At 39.8% G+C, this 22,670-nt stretch overlaps 1 protein-coding gene across 4 annotated transcripts in view; it reads right to left on the reverse strand.

Moving 5' to 3' along the window:
* Positions 1-17,383: 17,383 nt before the first annotated feature.
* dscamb (Down syndrome cell adhesion molecule b) overlaps positions 17,384-22,670 on the reverse strand; it is a 203,686-nt gene continuing 198,399 nt past the window's right edge. For 3 of the 4 annotated variants that reach the window (XM_057838123.1, XM_057838122.1, XM_057838120.1), the window contains exon 33: positions 17,384-20,442. In XM_057838123.1, the coding sequence (XP_057694106.1) occupies positions 19,967-20,442 (476 nt within the window). In that variant the 3' untranslated portion in view covers positions 17,384-19,966. The remainder of the gene's footprint in view (positions 20,443-22,670) is intronic. The other variant, XM_057838121.1, reaches the window with a different exon arrangement.

Genomic DNA, 22,670 nt, shown 5'->3' on the forward strand with positions numbered 1-22,670 from the left:
TGTTTGAGAAGAAAGTTTGGAAGGACGGCCGGGTCTTGGTAGATTTGCAGTGGTCTGATGCTCCTTCCATTTCAATATGATGGCTTGCACAGTGCTCCTTGAGATGTTTAAAGCTTGGGAAATCTTTTTGTATCCAAATCCTGCTTTAAACTTCTCCGCAACAGTATCTCGGACCTGCCTGGTGTGTTCCTTGGTTTTCATAATGCTCTCTGCACTTTAAACAGAACCCTGAGACTATCACAGAGCAGGTGCATTTATACGGAGACTTGATTACACACAGGTGGATTCTATTTATCATCATCGGTCATTTAGGACAAAATTGGATCATTCAGAGATCCTCACTGAACTTCTGGAGTGAGTTTGCTGCACTGAAAGTAAAGGGGCCGAATAATATTGCACGCCCCACTTTTCAGTTTTTTATTTGTTAAAAAAGTTTAAATTATCCAATAAATGTTGTTCCACTTCACGATTGTGTCCCACTTGTTGTTGATTCTTGACAAAAAAATTAAATTTCATATCTTTATGTTTGAAGCCTGAAATATGGCGAAAGGTTGCAAGATTCAAGGGGGCCGAATACTTTCGCAAGGCACTGTATAAACTGATTTTGCATTATTAAACAAAATATGCATGTGGGGTAAAGGTAAAATTGTCGTCCAGTGAAATCATTATCTTCACTTTTAGCACTATTAAATGTGTGCCTTTGAATGTATGTGGCTTTAAAAGGTTTAGCCTGTCCTACTGAATGACGTCGGAGTCAACAAATGTTGTGGCTATTCATTGGCTAAGCAGTCTTTATATGTGTTTATTTTGTTAGTATTTTCAGAACGGTTGAAAGTGCACTGGCATTTGTGTCCATCTTTGACCACTTATGGAGGCTTTACAATACATTATAACTAGTGGTGGTAGTTGATTTTAAATGTTTACATCGAGACCTTGGTGAATGGAGTCATGCTATTGTAGCATGGCAATTAGTGGTGCTTTCCAGTGGATACACACTGTAGCACTGTTTTTATTTATATTTTTGTGTGAAAGTACTGTAAACTTGGATATTCGCTGTCTTTAAGGCTTTCATTATTTCTACATAGTGCGATGTTTGCATGGCGGCTTGAATTAAGTAAGGATGGTTGTCTGTTCTTATATGTGCACTGTGAGTAACTGTTGCTCACTTAAGAGCGCAGTCTTCCTTTCACTCAACCACAGCTGAGTGAAAAGAAAAAGATGAGCAATATAGAAAATATTTGGAGTAATGGAAATAAAAAAAGGTACATTTCGACAATTACTTTAATGCAAGAGGTGACATCCACTTCTGCTTCACATTTATCCTTTCCTTTTCTTTCCCCTCCAGACGCTTCCAAGGCGGACGTCCCAGAAGACTTTGACATCGACATGGAAAATCCAGAGACTGAGAAGGCGGCGGTAGCCATCCAGTCGCAGTTTAGGAAGTTCCAGAAGAAGAAGCGTGACGAGAAGTCCTAGTTGGCGGCCACTGTGATGACACAGTGACATTTGCATGAGTCATACCTGTTTGAATCCCACTGGTTGTAATGGGGTTCTGGGAACGGTGAAAGAATGCAAAAGCCTGTCTAACATGTCTGTAAAAGGTCATGATACATTCTATTATTCAAGTCGTATTTATTACTATTTATCTGCTGTATTTAAAAAAAATATGAAAAAGTTTTTTCTTTTTCTTGTTGTATTTGTCTCATACATCATAAAGTAGAGTTTGTGATGGGATATTTTGTTGTTTTTGTTCTCGTCCAAGCCTCAATAGTTCCCAAATATATCAATACTGTGGTAGTCGATGGAACAGAAGGTATTAGACTGATGATTGTTTTTTAGTACGATTAGAGTGCATCCCATTTTAGCAGATTATTTCACTATACCCGCATGCACATGCTGAATGAATAAAGACTGTTTGCGAAACATGTGCCAAGTGTTTTTACTGTACGAAACAGGAATTGCGCTATGTTGTACTATGGTGAACCTTTGAATCCCGGCAAAGTTGCCTAATAACCAGCCACTGCAGTTGGGGAAACACTGATATAAACATCTTTTTATTGAGCAAAAGTTTGCACTCTCACAAAAATGAGTTATTGACAATAAATAGCATTTCTTTTATAACAAGAAACACAACAGATGGGATTACATCCTGCTGAGAGTTAACAAGTTGTCTCTTGCTGAGTAAAATCTTGTCAGTAAAATTATGAAAGTCACACGCATATAGAACAGCATTCACTAGACCTGGGGGCGGCAACCTGTGTTTTGAGCTCTTTAGTGCTGCCCTAGTGGCTCCCTGGAGCATTTCAAAAATGTTTGAAAATGGAAAAAAGATGGGGGAGGGAAATGTATTTTTGTGTGAACATGGTTCCTGTAGGAGGACAAACATTACACAAACAATCCTAATGTTTTCCAATGCTGTAAAAATGTGTAATATAAACATAAATTTTCTGTTAACGAAGATTTACGTCATAGCCTGCGACGCACGTTTCTATCAGCAGGGCGGCTGTGACTCTCTTGGATGAAACAAACCGGCAGCTTTATATTGGGACAGAGATTCCAAAGAGGAAAAGAGAAAAAAAAATAGAGGATTCAACGTTTCTTGGGCCGAATCGATTGCATTCCTTGCCAATGTGGAAGGATTTTCTGAATGTTTGCTCTTTAGCGAGAAGTTGTCAAATCTCAAAAGGAGTGATGTGGAAATACATTTGCAGGGAAGGCATACTACTTTTGCAGCCGAGTATCGAGTAAGTCCAATTGCATTAATTCTGGAGAAATTATAGGAGAGCAGAAATAAATTTAAAAAGTGGATTGCATCTCCAAACTCAACTACTGTACTGCTTCAAGTTTTGTTGCAACTCGGGATAAATAAAGCGTGGAAAACCACTCACAGATGGTGACTGGTAAATGAAGGAGTCCTTCATCAACATATCAGAACACCTATTTGCAGACTTCAAAAACAAAACCGAGATAATACGAGATAATCGCACTAAGACAGTGAAGGAAACGGCCATAAAAATGGCAGGCAACTTCACCAATCAGCAAATCAAGGACATTAATTCAGCGGCAGCATACTCTATGATAGTCGTGTGATGTGATCGATATTGAACACCCATCGCTTTTATGCAGGTACGGTAACTCCGATAATATACTTTACCTTTTTAAAAGGGTGCCGTTTTATTTTTTATAAACGCAGGCTGCATTTTGTTTGTTGCCCTTTAAGGGGCACGTTATGCACATTCTATTTTGTTGTTGTTTTTTTCGAATCTTGAAAATACGAATGACATCAAAATTCGGATTTCTTCATTGCATTCCTTAATTGTATCAAAGCAGTTAAACATAATTTATTAATATTGTAATGAAGTTAAACTTGAGGCAGTATCGGACAACAACAAGTAGTCATGTGGTGCGTCATTCTCTATAGAATGCACTGCAAGAAAAATAAATATTTAATCACGAAGGCTCATTATGTATTCATAGCCAACTTAGTCATTTTGATAGTAGGCTGATATAGATACATACAACATGTGTTGCGTTCATTATAATCCTTCTATAAGACTTTTAATTTTTTGCACCTCCAGACATATTTGTTTTTGTTATTTTGGCCAAATATGGCTCTTTCAACATTTTGGGTTGCCTACCACTGCACTAGACCATAGACATACCAGCAGAGTTGAAATATGTCAAATGTCTCAGCCATTTGATTATAGATAATAAAATCCATGGCCCAACTGTTCCACTGTCTGATTCCCACTGAGCTCTTTAGCCAGAGGCACTTAAAAAGCTGCACTACAGCACACCACACACTCTTATAAAGGTCATGCATATTTAGTTCATGTTGAGTTCAAATGGATTTGTCTGATATTTTGAGCCAAATTCACTATTGTTGAGGCTTTTACCTGAGTTTGAGTGCACTTGGTGTGCAGCTGAGAATAAATAGCCAGTTGAAATTGATCACAGCACATACAGGGGTTGGACAAACTAATAGAAACGCCTAACATTTTGGCATCATAATCATTGAACATAGTTGTTAACACCAGAAATGCCGTGGGTGACTTGAGCCAGTCAGAAGCAGCCTTGACATTAGGAATATTCTAATAAAGTTGAGCATCTCGTATGGCCAGCACAATCCCCAGACCTCAACATTAGTGAGCATTTACGGTCAGTTTAAGAGAATGAATTAAGATGTTGATTTTCACGGCCATCATCTCCAAAAGACTTAGAAGGTATTCTAACTGAAAAAGTTGCTTAAAATTCCTTCGGAAACAATTCACACGTTGTATGAATCAATACCTCGGAGAGTTGAGGCTATAATTGCCGCAAAAGGCGGAGCTACACAATATTAAATTAGTTTATGTTGATTTTATAAGGTGTTTCCATTATTTTTTCCAACCCCTGTAGCTCCCAAGTGTAATAGAATTACTGCATTTGCTCTCTATGCATACTTCCCATGTTGCATGACACTTTACCGACTATGTAATATTTCATGAACACTATACACCAACCAAAAGCTTCATCACGTGCACCTGCATAATCTAATGATTCAAGAACTTTACTCAAAATTACTGGATTTCTCAGAAAGAATATCACAAAAGTTTATACTTTTTTGTCGGTCCACCATATAATCCACCCCCTTTTGGTACTCAAACTCATTTTTGTTCATAATACTGTATGTCCCATTATTGCTGTGTCATCAGCAAAATGCATAATGTAACAGCTCGGGAATTATGAAAAACATTATGAAAACATGAAAATTAGTTCAAATACAGTGGGGAGAACAAGTATTTGATACACTGCCGATTTTGCTGGTTTCCCCACTTGCAAGCCATGTAGAGGTCTATAATTTGTATCATAAGTTCTCTTCAACTGTGAGGGACGGAATCTAATACAAAAATCCAGAAAATCCCATTGTATAATTTTTAAATAATACATTTGTATTTAACTGCATGAAATAAGTATTTGATACATCACAAAAATCGAACTTAATATTTGGTACAGAAACCTTTGCTTGCTATTACAGATACCAAACGTTTCCTGTAGTCCTTGACAAGGTTTGCACACACTGCAGCAGGGATTTTGGCCCACTCCTCCATGCAGATCTTCTCCAGAGCCTTCAGGTTTCGGGGCTGCTGCCGGGCATCATGGACTTTCAGCTCCCTCCATAGATTTTCTATCTGGTTCAGATCTAGTGACCAGCTAGGCCACTCCAGGGCCTTAAGATACTTCTTACGGAACCACTCTTTAGTTGCCTTGGCTGTGTGCTTTGGGTCCTTGTCATGCTGGAAGACCCAAACACGATCCATCTTCAGGGCTCTCACTGAAGAAAGGAGGTTGTCAGCCAAGATCTGGCGATACATAGCCCCATCCATCCTCCCCTCAATACGGTGCAGTCGTCCTGTACCCTTGGCAGAGAAGCAGCCCCAAAAAAATGATGTTTCCTCCTCCATGTTTCACGGTTGGGATGGTGTTCTTGGGGTTGTACTCATCCTTCTTTTTCCTCCAAACACAACGAGCCGAGTTTAGACCAAAAAGTTCAATTTTGGTCTCATCTGACCACATGACCTTCTCCCATTGCTCCACTGGATCATCCAGATGGTCAGTGGCAAACTTCAGACGTGTCTGGACATGCACTGGCTTCAGCAGCGGGACCTTGCGTGCGCAGTAGGATTTTAATCCATGACGACGTAATGTGTTTCCGATGGTTTTCTTCAAAACTGTGGTTCCAGCCCCTCAGGTCATTGACCAGGTCCTGCCGTGTAGTTCTGGGCTGATCCCTCACCTTCCTCATGATCAGTGATGCCCCACGAGGTCAGATCTTGCATGGAGCCCCAGAACGAGGCAGATTGACCGTCAACATGAACTTCTTCCATTTTCTAATAATAATAATGACACTGACAAAATGACACTTTGACACAATGAACAGTAGTCTGTGTGCAGCTTATATAATGGAGTTAATTTATTTTCCCCTCAAAATAACTCAAAATACAGCCATTAATATCTAAACCCTTGGCAACAAAAGTGAGTACACCCCTGAGTAAATACGTACATCCCTAAATGTCCAAATTGAGTATTGCTTGCCATTTTCCCTCCAAAATGTCATGTGACTCGTTACAGGAGTGCTGTCAGCATTGCTGCTGAGATTAAAGAGGTGGGGGGTCAGCCTGTTAGTGCTCAGACCATACGCCACACTCTACATCAAATTGGTGTGCATGGCTGTCACCCCAGGAGGAAGCCTCTTCTGAAGACGGTACACAAGAAAGCTCGCCCGTCTCAGCAGACCATATGATATGGTTCCAGTAATACATGTGCTTTGTTGACATGTCTTCAGCAAACTGTTTGCGCGCTTTCTTCTTCAGAAGAGGCTTCCTCCTGGGGTGACAACCACGCACGGCAATTTGATGTAGAGTACGGCGTATGGTCTGAGCACCAGGGCCGGCCCAACCTATACGCAGACTATGCAGCTGCTTAGGGCCCCTGACCACCAGGGGGCCCCCAATCTGGCAATTGTTTAATTTGTGTTGTACTATATACTGTATAACATATAGCTTATATATATATATATATATATATATTATATAAGCTGCACATAGACTAATTTTCATTGTGTCAAAGTGTCATTTTGTCAGTGTTGTCCCATGAAAAGATATACTTAAATATCTGCAGAAATGCGAGGGGTGTACTCAGTTTTGTGATACACTGTAGCTAATGTACCACTAAACCAGGGGTCGGCAACCAGAGCCATATTGGACCAAAAAACAAATATGTCTGGAGCCGCAAAAACATTAAAAGCCTTACATAAGCCTTATTATGATGCGAAAACATGCTGTATGTATCTGTATTAGCTATATTTGCCTACTATCAAATGACTAAGTTGGCTAAAAATACATAATGAGCCTTCATCATTTAACAGTATAGTAACTAATGCCCCAGGTCCCGCGAAAAAGTTTCATGTGTAATATTAGGAATTACCTTCCAACATATTGCACTATATATCAAGTCTACAAGGTTATTCGCCTCAGAGGATTGTACCAGGTCGCCAAGAGTTTAAACTGCTAAAGAAGCTGCAGAGCTATTCTGTAAATTTAGGATCATGACACTGCCGAGGACTAGCGGAGAATTGATCCTACCACAAGCTCATTATATGAGCCAGCCATGATTAAACGACTAAAATGACTGCACCAAATTCTTACAGTATATATTCAGGTGGTTAAAGGAATATTTAAATTGCAGGCAATTTACTGTGCTGTTGGTCTGCAGAAGGAATCTCCTGTTTAATACATTCAAATGCAGCGGAAGTCACTATCTCATGGGAATGATAATCACCAGACACAAACTCTGAGGATGTTTTAAAATAGAGATTCTGGAAAGTAATTTGAGAGGATTTGAAACGATGTGTGAAAGACTGTGGAAGATTGTAGCCGATGAACCTTAGTTTGAACAATGTTGTGACATACATTTTTTGCTCCAGGGAGATTAAAACTGAAGCTTTTCTCCCTTTACTGCTGTTTGCCTCACTCTCACTATCAGCGAGAGTGTAATATAAACATCATTTGGCTTTCTTTTTATACACTTAAAAACTAATTAAGAAAGGTAGATTGTGACTCAAAGTTCACTTCTACAGTATGTGATAATAGCAGATATTTTGTTAACACATTTATAGAAAGTTTAGTAGTGATGAACTACGGTGCAAGTGTGATATTTTCATCCTCAAATTTGACAGCAAGGTGTAATCAACAGAAACACACACTTTCCTGAATAAAACCAATGGGGATTTAGTGAGTGAGGCACATTGTGGCAATAATTACATGTTGATATATGCAATCCAATGGGGGACATTTGCACTGAGGATGAGACTGCAAAATTCAGTGTGCCTTCTGTTCTGCTTAATGAGAAGATACACAGGGTGGTGATGGCGGATGGGGCAATTTCCTTTTCTGCTTAGTTAATTGAATGCAACATTTAATATGGATGTGCCATATATTTGGAGCTTATCAAATGACTTTTGCTTGATAGGAAGGCAGAGATAGAAGCAACATTGATGGAAATTTAATTTGTTAATGTCTTGATGCTGCAGGAATCAATTTCACACCATGTGGTTAGTATTAATATTTAATCATCCGTATAGTTTTTTTTCTACCGTTTTTTCAATAAGTCATTTTCCTGATTGTGTGACACACAGTTAGGCAAAAAGCATACAAGTGTGTGGTGTCTAGTCTTGCATGGACTCATCTTGCATCGCGTCATTGACATCAGTCATTACATTTACATGAGCCATTAGTGGCTTGTCACATGCTACAACAGTTTGGTGAAATTAAACTCATAAAAAGAGTATGTGGTGTGAAATAATTCACTGCCTGCTTCTGTGCACTTGTAGGCTGGAATTAGAGAAGAAGTTCACTTCATCATCCTCTCGCTATGAAAATGCTTAAAATGGATTTGCTTTCATGCACAGACGTTATCTGTTTCTCAGTGTTGTGCCTCCAAAACTTGATTTATTTGACGTTTGCAAAACTGAGCTGTTATTCTGATAAGTCCCCGACGGAGATGAGACTTGGAACTTCTCTGTGCAGAAAACAACAAAAATAACTCCAAAGACTGATGAATTCATCACATTTGCATTCTTGAATTAGGACAAGCTCATATGCACGCACACACACAACCCCCCATACCCCAACACACATACTTAGCTGACTTCCTCACTAATTCAGTAGGAACATTATGTAATCACTTTAATTGTGTTTTATGTAAAGCCCAGTATCTCGCAAAAAGCTCTATTTTGAAAATTGCGACGGACAAGTCAGCATTTAACGTTTTCTTTTTGTTTATGTCATATTATAGAATGGCTTGGATTAAGATAAGTGAAAACAGAAGAAAATAAGGAGAACCATTTGCTACATCTGCGAAGACTTTCCCCCAAAAATTGTGTGTAGTGTATGTGGATTTTATTCTATATCTCTGAGTTCTCTAATTTTGGTTCCCGAGAGTTTAAGAGCACTTTCACACTAACACTGTTTGTCTTTTTAAATGAACAAGAGTCCGCTTCATTTTGTGAATGTGAAAGCGCATCCGAACTCTAGTTCAAACCAAAAAAAAAACCTGGTCTGTTCAAAAATCATGGGTCTCCGTCTGCTTTAACAGCACCCTGCTTCGCTTGTGAATGCAAGCAGACCAGGTTGTGTTTATGCTACCTTACATGCAGCATCACAGCATCACGCTGTGATGCTCCACGATCCCTCCCCCTCAGGAGGGAGGTATTTCCTCTTCTAAATTTGTCTAATCAATGAGTGCGCCTTTCGTCCACATGATGCTACTCGGAAAGTTCGGTTAGCGCAGTGTGAATACTTAACCTTTTCAACAAGTCATTTGCAAGTGTTGTTGCGAAGTAGCTCTCAAACCTGACCCTGGTCCTCTTTGCCTAACGTGAAAGTGCCCAAGGGCCCTCCAGACTCCCAAGTTCTCTGAACCAAACTCGTCTAAGATAGCCCATTGTTGTGATTGAGATTTATAAATTAAGAATAATGCATGAAGAATTTAAGTAACAAGCATGTGTGTGCTACAGCACACTACAGGCTGAAGGCAGTGTGACCTCTAGGAGTGGGAACCTCTTGGTACCTCACGATACGATACGATTTGCAACACAAAGCTCACGATAACGATGATCTGACGATATGGCGATACAACGGTTATCGATACATTGGTCGGGAAATCATTCTAGGATATTCTACAAACAACTAATAAACAGAAAAACAAGCCTCAGCTGTCAGTTGGAATGAGTTTATCACTAATAGACGTCCAATACGTTTGAACTGGGAGGATATCTATGGCCGTCAGTGGCAGCCAGTGCTAGGCAATGAGGTAATTTTGGGCCATTTAAGGTCATTTACCTGCTTATTTTTAGTTACTTCCTGTTGATTTGGGGGGATTTTATGGGTCTCTTCCTGTTCATTTTGAGTTACAGAACAGGAAGACCTGGGAATCACCCAAATGAAAAGGCAGTGACTCAAACTCAACAGGAAATTAACTGTAAATGCCCTAAAATGAACAGGAAGTGACCTGTAAAATGCCCTGAAAATCGGACAGAATGACTGTGAAGGCTCTGGTTTTGAATGAACGAACGTTCCCAGTCTAAATGGATTGGGCGTCGCGCACCGTCAGTGCAGTGTTAGAGTTAACTGAGACACCATTAAGGTGGAAGATTTTGGTAGCAACTTCTTGGTTCTTTTTTTTATTTGATTTTTTTAGACATTGACACCTTTTTAAAACGATATCTTGATTCTTGGCAGGAGCATATTGATAACCTTTTGGGATACAAAGTATCACGATATATCACCATTTCGATATTTTGTCACATCCCTAGTGACCTCTATTGGAAAACTCGTAACCTACAGGCAACACAGGCAGCGATAAATCCACAATTAATTTATCAGGCCTGATACAAAAATTAAAAAATCAGGCTCCGAGGATCCTACATAGACACCAAGTTTCAAGAAGACTGGTTAATGAAAGATATAGGAGTAGGACTTCAAAGTTAGTGTCCACAAGAATAATAATAAGAACATAAACAACTAATTGATTTGCAACATGGCATGCCTTCAGCATGTAAAAACACATACTTTACAGTGGAAAGTAAAACGGAGTACTGTTCTACTGCTTATTTCACAATTACAGTGTCAAGAGACATCATCAGGTGTGTGAATAGAAATGATCAAATTTCATGTAATCGGCCCAAAAATAATCATTCATTCATTCATTTTCCATGCCGCTTTTCCTCACGAGGGTCGCGGAGGTGCTGGAGCCTATCCCAGCTAACTATGGGCAGTAGGCAGGATACACCCTGAACCGGGTGCCAGCCAATCGCAGGGCACAAGGAGACATACAACCATTCATGCACCCACTCATACCTACGGACAATTTAGACTGTTCAATCATTTATTTAGAATACTATAACTAAGAATTTCGTCATCATTCTGTCAGCTACGTACATAGAGTGACAGGCCGAAGAAATTAACGCTTCTCCAAGAAATGGAAGAAATGATAATTCGACTTCTTTATATTCATTGAGGACACAATATTTTAGAGTCTAAGTTTTTCGGTAACACTGTACAATAAGGGTCCCTTAATTAACATTAGTTAATGCATTTTTAGACAGTAATTAATGTTTAAAGTAACATTACAATAATTAGTATAATTGCTTATCTAACATTTAGTAAAATATTAATTAATATTAGTTAAAGCATTAGTTAATGCATAACCAGACAGTAACTAATGGTTTGGTAAAATTAAAAAAATATATAGGCCAGGGTTTAGGGTTAGGGTTTGTTAACTTAAGCATTTATAATTTCTTAGTTAAGGGACACATGTGCTACACTTTAAAATAAAGATCTAAAAAGAATTCAGTAATGGTTAGGGTTTAGGGTTAGGGTTTGTTAACTTAAGCATTTATAATTTCTTAGTTAAGGGACACATGTGCTACACTTTAAAATAAAGATCTAAAAAGAATTCAGTAATGGTTAATAAAAGTTAAGGGGGTGGGGGGGACTTAAGCATTTATAATTTCTTAGTTAAGGGACACATCTGCTACACTTTACAATAAGGGTCCAAAAAAACATTCAGTAATGGTTAATTAAGGTTACGTAATACTTATGAGGTACGTTCACGTGAAATAATACCATATTTAAGGTTAGGTTAGTAGCACCCAAGGACTCACAGAGCAATGTTTCTCATTTTAAAATAACATAATCACTTACTAGTACCAGTATACATTAATAACTATTTATAAATGCACTATTGTATAGGTGAATTAATGTTAAGTAATTTATTATATATATTATATATCATAACCTAACCTTAAGTATGGTATTATTTCATGTGAATGTACCTCATAAGTATTACTTAACCTTAATTAACCATTACTGAATGTGTTTTGGACCCTTATTGTAAAGTGTAGCACATGTGTCCCTTAACTAAGAAATTATAAATGCTTAAGTTAACAACCCCTTACCCTAAACCCTAACCCTATATAGGCCTATATATTTTCAATTTTACAAAACTATTAGTTACTGTCTGGTTATGCATTAACTAATGTTAGTTAATATACAGTATTATTAAATATTAAATAAGGGGTTATATGAATTATTATAATGTTATTTAAACATTAGTTATTTTCTTAAAATGCATTAACTAATGATATTAACTTAATGCATTAACTCATGTTAATCAATATATTAATAAATTTTAGATAAGGGATTAAATGAATTATTGTCATGTTACATATACATGAGTTATTGTCTAAAAATGCATGATTATTATTATTGTTAATATTATTATTATTTTTTTTTAAACCTGTTCTGTTCAGCTTTTTTGACCCGGAGAATGGAAGTCTAAGTGTCTGGTTGGTCTGTACAGTTTTAAAATGACAGTTTTGAGAGTATGACATACTCCCATTGTGATCATTAAACATACTTCTTTTATTATGACAAAGTAGCGAACAGGAAGGGGTTATGAGAGAACAGAGAAAAAGAAACACAAGAAAAGAAAAGCAACAACAAGAAATACATTAAATGCCTACACTAGCTATTAATACCATGTGGGGGGGCCTGTTGACCAGGGAAAGAAGAGGAGGGGGAGTGGGGGTGACTATAAGCTAAGTGATTGGGTGGGGTAGAGTGTACACAAATCAGCACTGTGATCTAGAACCAAGTAATCATGTGAATCCCTTGTCGGTGTAAGCCCGTTGGCACCCGACCCTACGCCGCCCCACCGCCACTCTCAGCACCAGGACGCTCCACCCGAGCGCGCCCAATCACAACCAGCTGCACACGAGCCCAACCAAACATGTGACAGCCAAGCAGACGAGCCGAAAACGCCAACCAAGGGCCACGGCCTCCACCCCGCCAGCCCGGGGAGGCAGGGTGGGGTGGGGGGCAGCGCAACCCATCCCTCCTCCCGCAGCCCAGCAAAGGAGCCATCGTCTGTCCCAGAAATAAGCACAAAAATACCTCCTGTTTTTCCCTCATTACTTATTACTTATAAATCCAATCCATCAGGCGGTCGCCTGTCGCGTGCAGGATAACGACGTTCAACAGTCACTTCCGATTTTCCACTTGTGGAAACAGGTTCTGATACCATTTCAGGTTCCGTTTGTGCATTGGTTGAATTAGACACAATTACAGCAGGATTGTTTGGGTTTGACACATCCGGTAAGCTAGATATTTCTGGTATTTTTGACACATCCGGTCAGCTAGACATTTCTGATATAATTACACTGCTAGCATCATCACAATCAATAGACAGTTCTGGAGTAGTGTCTGGTGTTCCCAACAATTGATCCACATGGCGACGCCAAACACCATCAGCTGTCTGAACTGTGTAGGAAACAGGCCCAGTTTGAGCAATGATGGTGGCAGGGGCCCACTTTTCCTTACTCTGGTAACTCCGGGCCATAACAGAGTCACCAGGTGCAAAAACTCGGTTCTTGGAATGCAGGTCTCTGTACTTGACTTGCTTCCGTTGATCCATTTGAACAATCTCGCTCAGGGTTGGTCGTTTCAGAAGATCCATGCCAGTTCGTATCTCTCGAGAAAACATGAGGCTCGCTGGCGATACTTTTGTAGTTGCATGCACAGATGTTCGGTATTTGAGGAGAAATTCGTGTAGTCTCTGATGGAGTGTACTTTGCCCTTGTGATGCTTTGAGAGCATGTTTGAGGGTCTGCACAAACCCACAGGAAGTGCACACTATGGCAACAGCAGTGTGACATAAATATGTCACAGTCACCCACCCCGAGCCAGGATGGGTGCGCGGAATGACACCAGGGAGCACCACCCCAGTACCCGGTTCAAGGAGATGCGGCGCGGGCTGGGCCGACCCGGGAGGGAATTGTGGCCGCTGCATACACCATGAGACTGAAAGTATGTATCTAAAGTATCTACGTTGCAGCTTGTACATTTATCGGATTGGGAGAACGCCATTTTGTGCATTTTAGATTGAGTAATATATCATCTGTTCAGTATTTTGAACTGTATACGTTGAAGGTTGTTATTCTTTGTCATTGTAAATGTGTTTTCAAAAATGTGGGACCAATAGTTATTATCTAATGTTACCGAAAGGTCGGTACTCCATTTTTCGATCGGTAGAGAAGTAGAGTTGTTACATGAGAAAGCTTTATATACTTTTGAAAGATTTTTTGTTTTTTTTTTGAGGATGGATGTTTACTATTTTATTTACAAAGGGTGGTGGGGCTAACGTACCCCTTTGATTTGGAAAGCTTGTAGTATTTTTTCATACGACATGAATGTATTATCTTTAAACAAATGCTGTAACTGGTTTATTCCTGTATCATCGCATGTGTTAAAATACATAGGAATTTTATCAACTCCAAAGTCTGGGTTGTGCCAGATTGGTGAAAATTTACACAGCGCTAATTGTTAATGTGTAATTTCCATTCCTCTCCACCAGGCTTTCAGGGTACATGCTATCATTGGATTCTTGAAGCAGCTATGTTGCTTGATATTAGAACTAAGATAGGGGAGGTTTGCCAGTTGTATTCGATTGCAGTCTATATGCTCTATTTCTAGCCATGACTGTTGTTCAGTGTTAAGAAGTGTTAAAAATGCATTAACAAATGTTAATTAAAGGACCCTTATTGTAAAGTGTTACCAGTTTTTCTTATGACATTTTAGTTTGGCAGTGTGCCTTGGGATTAAAAAATATATACTGTGCATTGCTAGGAAGCAAAGTCCCATGAGAAGACCACAGGCTTAACCTCAATGAAATACAATTGCGCACAAAGTAAAAGCAGAGGCGGTGGTGGCAAGATGACTCTAATCATTGAGGTGATGCAGCCACATTGAGGCGACACTCAGTAATAAACCTGCAAATGGCTTTTGGCATTCTGACGCATCAGTGTATGGGGAACCTTTGGACAAAGGTAACGTTCAGAGGCAACTGATGACCAGCGACCCTTAAGGGTTGATGCATGGGTGACTGCAGCTGCAGTGGTTCCGCTCAACACTAACAAATCAACAAGAGGAAAGAAAGGGGCAAAGCTGGCGTGGCAACCAGTTGAGCAGAAGGGGAGGAAAATGAACAATGTTAAAATTAGATACAAAAGATAAGACTCCCACAGTAACATCACTTTTAAATTATAAAAATGATTTATTACCACATATAGTATATATACATCTTTTGCTTGTTAAATGTTTTTATAGATGGGTATGCGTTCGGCTCCGTTACACCTAAAATAAAAATGTATTTAATCCTGCACATAGAAAAAAATAAAGTACTCGGTCAGTGGCATATTTACAATGTAAATGGCTATGCAGGATGTAAAAATAATAAATTATGACAGTTGTTCTTAACCTGAGTTCGCTCGAACCCCAGAGGTTCGGTGAGTAAGTCTAAGGGGTTCGGCGAACGTTAAGACACACAGGGCCCAATTTTTACACACCAACCAAAGTAATTTTAGACTCGGTTTTGGACTGGTTTTCCTCCAATTTACATGCTTTATTCCATTTCTTTCAACTGCTAGTCCTCTATCTAATGGGGGGGGGGGGGGGACTGGTTTGCTCAGTGGAAGGTTGACTAGCACTTGGTATGTATAACAGACCTGCAGGCAGCATGGACTGTGCGGATGATGAAAAAAAAGAAAAAAACCCACTTCATTTTCTCTCGATCCATCCATCCATCCATCCATCCATCCATCCATCCATCCATCCATCCATCCATCCATCCATCCATCCATCCATCCATCCATCCATCCATCCATCCATCCATCCATCCATCCATTTTTTCCCAATGATCAGAGTTCGGGTAGCGGGGGCAGCAGCTTTAGCAGTGAAGCCCAGACTTTCTTCTTCTCAGCCACTTCATCCAGCTCTTCCTGGAGGATCCCAAGGTGTTCCTAGGCCAGCCAGGGGACATAGTCTCCCCCCAGCATGTCGTGGGTCGGCCCCGGGGCCTCCTCCCAGGGGGACATGTCTTAATTTGATGCCAGAGCCACCTCATCTGGCTCCTCTCAATGCTGGGAAACAGCAGCTGTACTCTGAGGCCCTCCCGGAAGACTGTGCTTCTCACCTTATCTCTAAGGGAGAGCCTTGACGCCATACAGCGATAACTCAGTTCAGCCGCTTAAATCCGGGATCTTGTTCTTTCAGTCATGACCCAAAGCTGGTGACCATAGTTGAGGGTAGGAATGTAAATCGACCGGTAAATTTTATGCCATGAAAACAGTATGTGATGCGAGAATGTGACAATAAAATGAGAATATATACAATAAAACAAGAACAGTTTGAATGAGTTTCGTTTCCTTTCCCAACATGAAAATTAAACGTGAAAGACAAAATTATTTTTAGTAAATTGGAAATTTGAATGGGAATTTACTTATATTATATACAGTGGGGAGAACAAGTATTTGATACACAGTCAATGGGAAAACCCATTGGCAGTGTATCAAATACTTGTTCTCCCCACTGTATATGTTAGCTCGCTAGCTTAGTTTATTGGTTTTGAATTGAAAAAAAAAAAAAAGCTTTTTTTTAAATTAACTTTCAAAGAGCTCAGTGAATGCACATGTGAAACTAGTGGGGTTTGGTAACTTTAGCAAGGGTAAGAACCACTGAATTATGAGGAAATAATTCTCTAGATTTTTTAGCAATTTGCTCAGCAGATTGTAGTACATTTACCGTATATACAATTCATGTAAGATATTAAAATTATTATTTGTTCATTTATCTTCCAAACTGCTTATCCTCACGAGGGTACTCACTGAATCAGTTGCTAGCCAATCACAGTGCACAAGGAGACAAACAACCTTTCACGCACACACTAATACCTAGGTAGAGTTCAATCAGCCTGCCATGCATGAATAAATATGGCATTTTTTCCTCAACTGTTATGCCAAATAATCCATTTAAATAGGCGTATGCATTGCCCTATATCTAGCGATACGATTTGTATCACAATTCACAGGTCATGATTCGATTCTATCCCGATTAAGTCCCAAATTGAAATAATAAAAAGAATGAAAAATAAAACAAGGACAAATCAAATAAGCAAAACAATCAGAAGTACCCTGACCGCCATTGCTGAGGTGTGCCGCCTGCAGCACACAGCCAACAGCAGCTAATGTTACTGTTTACATTGAATGACGCTGACAGGTGTGTGGAAACAGCCCAGTAATGTCGGCCAGCCACAAGAAGGTGACATACCCTAAATCTCTACTCGGATTAGTCCAGTACTTTTTTAAATAGTGAGGCGCGCGCCACCCCCCCTCCCCTCTTTTGCCGTACTAAAACAACATGTAATTGCACAACCACTGAGTGGGTGTCATTGGCGCTCTAGTTTTTAGAGGTTGTGCAGTATTTATGAACCAAACAAGAGCACACAGCAAAGAGCACTGGAGAGCACTGAGGAAATATGACGAAGCGTATGTAGCGTTTGGCTTTGACTTTTAATACAGTGGGAGACGAGGAAAGAACAGTCTGTTTAAAAATGTTTGCAGCGGACAGCAGGAAGCCAAATCAATTAAGATGTCTCTTAAAGACATTATACCCCAATCACATTGAAAAGCCGCTTGTTTTTTTCTTGTTTTTTTAAATATTGCCAACTATCATCATGCTTTGTCAGTGTTACATCAGAAAACCATCGACTACTGTTAGCATCATATAAAGTGGCATACCATGTTACTCAGTGAAAAATAACCCTACAGCATAGCAAAGGAGCTGATACAGCCTGCAGCGAAAATAAAAACTGTCCCTCTGTCTAATGACACGGTTGTTTTATTTCTATACATTTTTGTTTTCCCAGTCAAGTTGTTTGGCATATTGTCCTCACGAGTGAATGTTGCTGATCAACTTAAATTTATTATTGTTTATTGATATTACTAAATTTTATTTTTTGTAAAAATACACCTGTATTGTGTATTTTGACAGTTTGGATGTGACTTTTTTTTTTAATTGATGCGCTTTAAGTCTTTTTCTGTTACAAACAAAACCATGTTAATAAAGTTATACGTAAGTTATATGTAAGTTGATCTATATTACTTTTTTCCCTTAATACTGAAAAGGACACAATGTTATGTAGAGGTGCACTTATAATAATAATTTTATAGACAAATGATACTATCTACAGTGGCGGCAGAAAGTTGGAGGACGCGAAATGTTTACGTCTTCCTGGGTATGGGGGGGCATAACATAAAATAATCGAGAAGAACTAGATTAGTCTAATGATGTTACTTCAGAGAGCATGGCAATGCTGTTGCGCGGTGTCAACTATGGCACGGAAGTAGAAGTGCTGCATCTGAATTGTTTATTTCCACAAACGATACGAAACGATATGAGAATTGCGTGACGTAATATTACGATATACTATATCAGAATCGATTTTTGTTTTTCTGCATCCCTACTTTTAAAGAAAGTGGCAACCAATGATAATCTTATATAACGTGTCTTCATTTTTTCCTCCCTGTTGGTTGAAAAAGTGATAATGATATGCTGCACTGTACCGTGTTCATTTGTGAGGTCATGAAAAAGTCCCAGAATGCAGGTGAACCATTTATATTTATCAGTCCTTCACCACTCAGTGCACAAGCACATACTTTCTTAGCCAACATGAGCCAACAATGCAAAAATGTGTTATGCTGTCAGATTACACCTGTGATTTCCCAAAGGTTGTGATCACTTTTCTTGGTACAGTTTTTGACAATGTGCTGCAAGTGTAGATATGCAGCAATTTTAAATCCGTTTTGTTTGCTTCAATACAGTGTGGCTGATCTTGGCGCCCCGGTGTGCTGTGTGCTCTGCCATAAATTATTCACAGTGTCCTAGGAGGTGTGTGCCTGCAAGTGACAAAAGTACATACTGGTTCAAGCTGCAGGGTCGCCCTTGATGTCTCATTTCAGCTTGTCACACAGACTTTCTGCACAAGCTTACCTCCTCTTTCCTGCTGAAGTCTGCAAACTCTGCTCAGTCAGTTATACATAATAATACACGCGTCGTTACAGCGCCATCTATTGACGAAAGCAATGAGCTATGAAGGAATCATTTAAAAATTCTATCAATTGGTTTTGGTGCTATGGCATACTTTTAATTGAGGTGACTTCCCTATGAAAAATCTTTAAATTTGTGCCAAGAATGAATGTTCTCCAGTTAATATTAAATGCACACGAAGAAAGAAATAAAATGAAATATGGGTTTAGGCCAAAAGACTCCAAAACAGATGTGTGCAAACATGACTAAGGACTTTATTAACCAAATCATTTTCCCCGTAATATCCACAAATAAAAGTGATCTCTTTATATATATTCACATTGTATATTTTTTTTATAGTGACAAAAGAAAGGACCTTTCTTGTGATTCCGCGCCATGCAACCGCCAGGCAAGGTTGACAAACATTACGATTGATGGACAATGGCGTTCCTCTTCCCAATTGGCTCTTCAGAGTGCTCAAACAAACGCTCCTCAGTCAGCCAATCTTCAAACTTACTTCGACGATGAAAATAAATTATGAAAGCATTGTTCTCCTTCCAAATGCTCTATGATCTTCCTCCATTACACTTTATTTTTGTATACTTTCTTTTTTTATATATAATAGTAATCATAATAATGACTATAAATGTCCTTGATATAAATTCAATAGCATTTTTACTCTTTCTCAATTATTAAATAAATCATTTTGGCAATCCTCATGTGTCGTCACTTTAGAATAAAAGAATAGTCGAATAGAAAATAAAAGCTGTGAGATCCCAAAGAGGTGCGAGAGAATGAAACGTGTCAAAGCAACACAGAAGGGCGAGAGAGGGAAAAAATGATTGAAAAGAGAAAGGCTAAAAGAAAGAAAGAGAAAGAAAGAAAGAAAAGCATCACCATCAGACGCATGTCAGAAATGGTTCTATATACAACAAAGTGTGTTGTGGAAAACCATCCTTTGTGTGCCCGTCGTCTAACAGTGTGTCCGCAGAGTCATCCCAGTGTTATACCAGAGTGTACGACTTGGCATAGGGGTTGTTGCTTTGTTTCAGGTGTCCTCTGGAGTCTAGCAGGGACTCCTGGGAGGTGCTGAGCTTAGCAGCCTGTGCTTGGGCCAGGTCTCCAGCTGGGGGAACCTCTGCTCGGACCTCACCCCGAGCCTCTCCCCGTTCCCGGACATCCCTGTGTGGGAGGGTGGACGCCGTTCCAGGCTGCCACTGCTGCACCTCCCTGGGTGAGGGCACTTCCATGGGGGTGGGCTCCATCGGAGGGGGCCTCTTCAGGGTACGGCTCCTCTGAGGCTCCAGGCAGGTCTGGCCCACTGCTCCTCCCCCCGCTCCTCCTCTCGTTTCTCCCGTAGCACCAGCAGAACCGCCGGCCGCTCCTGCGCCGCTGCTGCTCGCCACCCCACCTCGGGGCACGCCGCGGTTCAAAAGGAAGTCCATGCGGAGGTAAGGCGGTAAGTGCACCAGCTCTCCTCCTGAGTGACAACAGTCAAAAGATGGACAGAGAAGACAGCTGAAAGCAACTGAATCAAACATCAGACGGATGTCCTTACTATTTCTGACATTGGAAAAGGTCAACACTCAGGTTATCCATCTTGAGTTTTATGCCAGTGATTTCTGTATAATTTCGTAGTAAATATGGTCTAAAAACTCTCCCTCAACTTTTCACCTTGACCCCTTTCAGATATATTTATGTGGTCATCTGCTCCTCACCCATAAAGAACACATCATCTACTTTCTCTACCACTACACTCCAGGAGGCCCTGTGAGACAACAGAGGTTGTTAAGTTTGTGTCATAAAAAGTGCTTAGCTTGTTATTTAGGAAGGTTACGAACGTGTTCAAAGAGCACCTCAGATCTGGAAGGAGGCCAATTAGTGATGCGAGACTTTAATAGAAACTTGCCTCAGTGGAGCTACAATATCACAAAATTGGCAGATATGCCAAGTCATACGATATAACATACTCCAGGATATGACAACGTGTTGTTCTGGTCTTTAGTAAATGTAACAGATTTCAAAATGTAATATTTAAGTGTTGATTATTTGAACAGAGAAGCTCATAGATACATACAGTATATACTATAGAATACAAAGTGTGAACCAGAAAATCCAGCAATACGAAAACAAAAAAACAAACAAACAAACAAACAAACTGACAACTACAACTTTGAGCCAAAGCTTCTTTCCTTACAGTTTTAGGAAGATATAATCTTAAAGGATATGTTCGGTGCTTCAAAGCCAACCACAAAAGCGCTGCTGGTTTCCTATTATTAATCCAATGACATGACGCGGGCAAATATGCTCAGATGGCTGGGAGAAATTTTAAAACAGCGGGATGCAAGCAGGGTCTTCTTTTACTTCCGCTTTTCCTTCAGGGTTCGCTACCGCTTCTAGACACTTCCATACATATCATCAAGACCGATGGCCTTTCCACTCTTCAGCCTATCATTTTTCATCATCAAAGCCCTCCTTACTTCATCCTGACTAATCTTTGCTACTTTCTGGCCCATAACAGTCACCTGTTCTAGCCTTCATTCTCGCTCATTTTCCTAATTCATGAATTCTTCAAAGTTATCCTTTCATTTTCCCATTATACACAACCCTGATGCACGTCCTTCTTATCTTTACTGTCAACATAGCATACATTTCTTCATCATAAACTCCTTTGTCACCTCTAATTTGACTTTACGGTGCATTTCCCTTTACTCCTGTCTACGCCTTGAGTCCTCTTAGTGTCTGACTTCCAGTGTTCTCACTAACGCGTTAATGTAATCTGATTACTTACTTAGTAACGAGTAATTTAACACGTTCTTTTTTACAAACCAGTAATCTGATTAAAATTGGTTTCCTTAGTATCTGTGAGTTATTATTTTGTTATTGTCTTATAATGTATGTAGAATGAAGAATATTGTAGTTACAGTGTATCAAAAAAGAGAGTACACCCCTACCATTTCTGCAGATATTTAAATATATCTTTTCATGGGACAACACTGACAAAATGGCACTTTGACACAATAAAAAGTAGTCTGTGTGCAGTTTATGTAATAGAGTTAATTTATTTTCCCCTCAAAATAACTCAAAATATAGACATTAGTATCTAAACCGCTGGCAACAAAAGTGAGTACACCCCTCAGTAAATACGTGCATCCCTAAATGTTCAAATTGAGTACTGCTTGTCATTTTCCCTCCAAAATGTCATGTGACTCGTTACAGGAGTGCTGTCAGCATTGCTGCTGAGATTAAAGAGGTGGGGGGTCAGCCTGTTAGTGCTCAGACCATACGCCACACTCTACATCAAATTGGTGTGCATGGCTGTCACCCCAGGAGGAAGCCTCTTCTGAAGACGGTACACAAGAAAGCTCGCCCGTCTCAGCAGACCATATGATATGGTTCCAGTAAGTTTGTTAGTGCTCAGATTATACGCCGTACTCTACATCAAATTGGTGTGCACGGCTGTCACCCCAGGAAGAAGCCTCTTCTGAAGACGGTACACAAGAAAGCCCGAAAACAGTTTGGTGAAGACATGTCAACAAAGCACATGGATTACTAGAACCATGTTCTGTGGTCTGATGAGACGAAGATTAATTTGTTTGGTTCCATTGGTCTCAAGCATGTGCGGTGGCGACCAGGTGAGGAGTACAAAGATAAGTGTGTCATGCCTACAGTCAAGCATGGTGGTAAGAATGACCCCCCCCACCTCTT

This window comes from Corythoichthys intestinalis, chromosome 6 (genome assembly GCF_030265065.1).
Source record: "Corythoichthys intestinalis isolate RoL2023-P3 chromosome 6, ASM3026506v1, whole genome shotgun sequence".
Lineage (NCBI taxonomy): Eukaryota > Metazoa > Chordata > Actinopteri > Syngnathiformes > Syngnathidae > Corythoichthys > Corythoichthys intestinalis.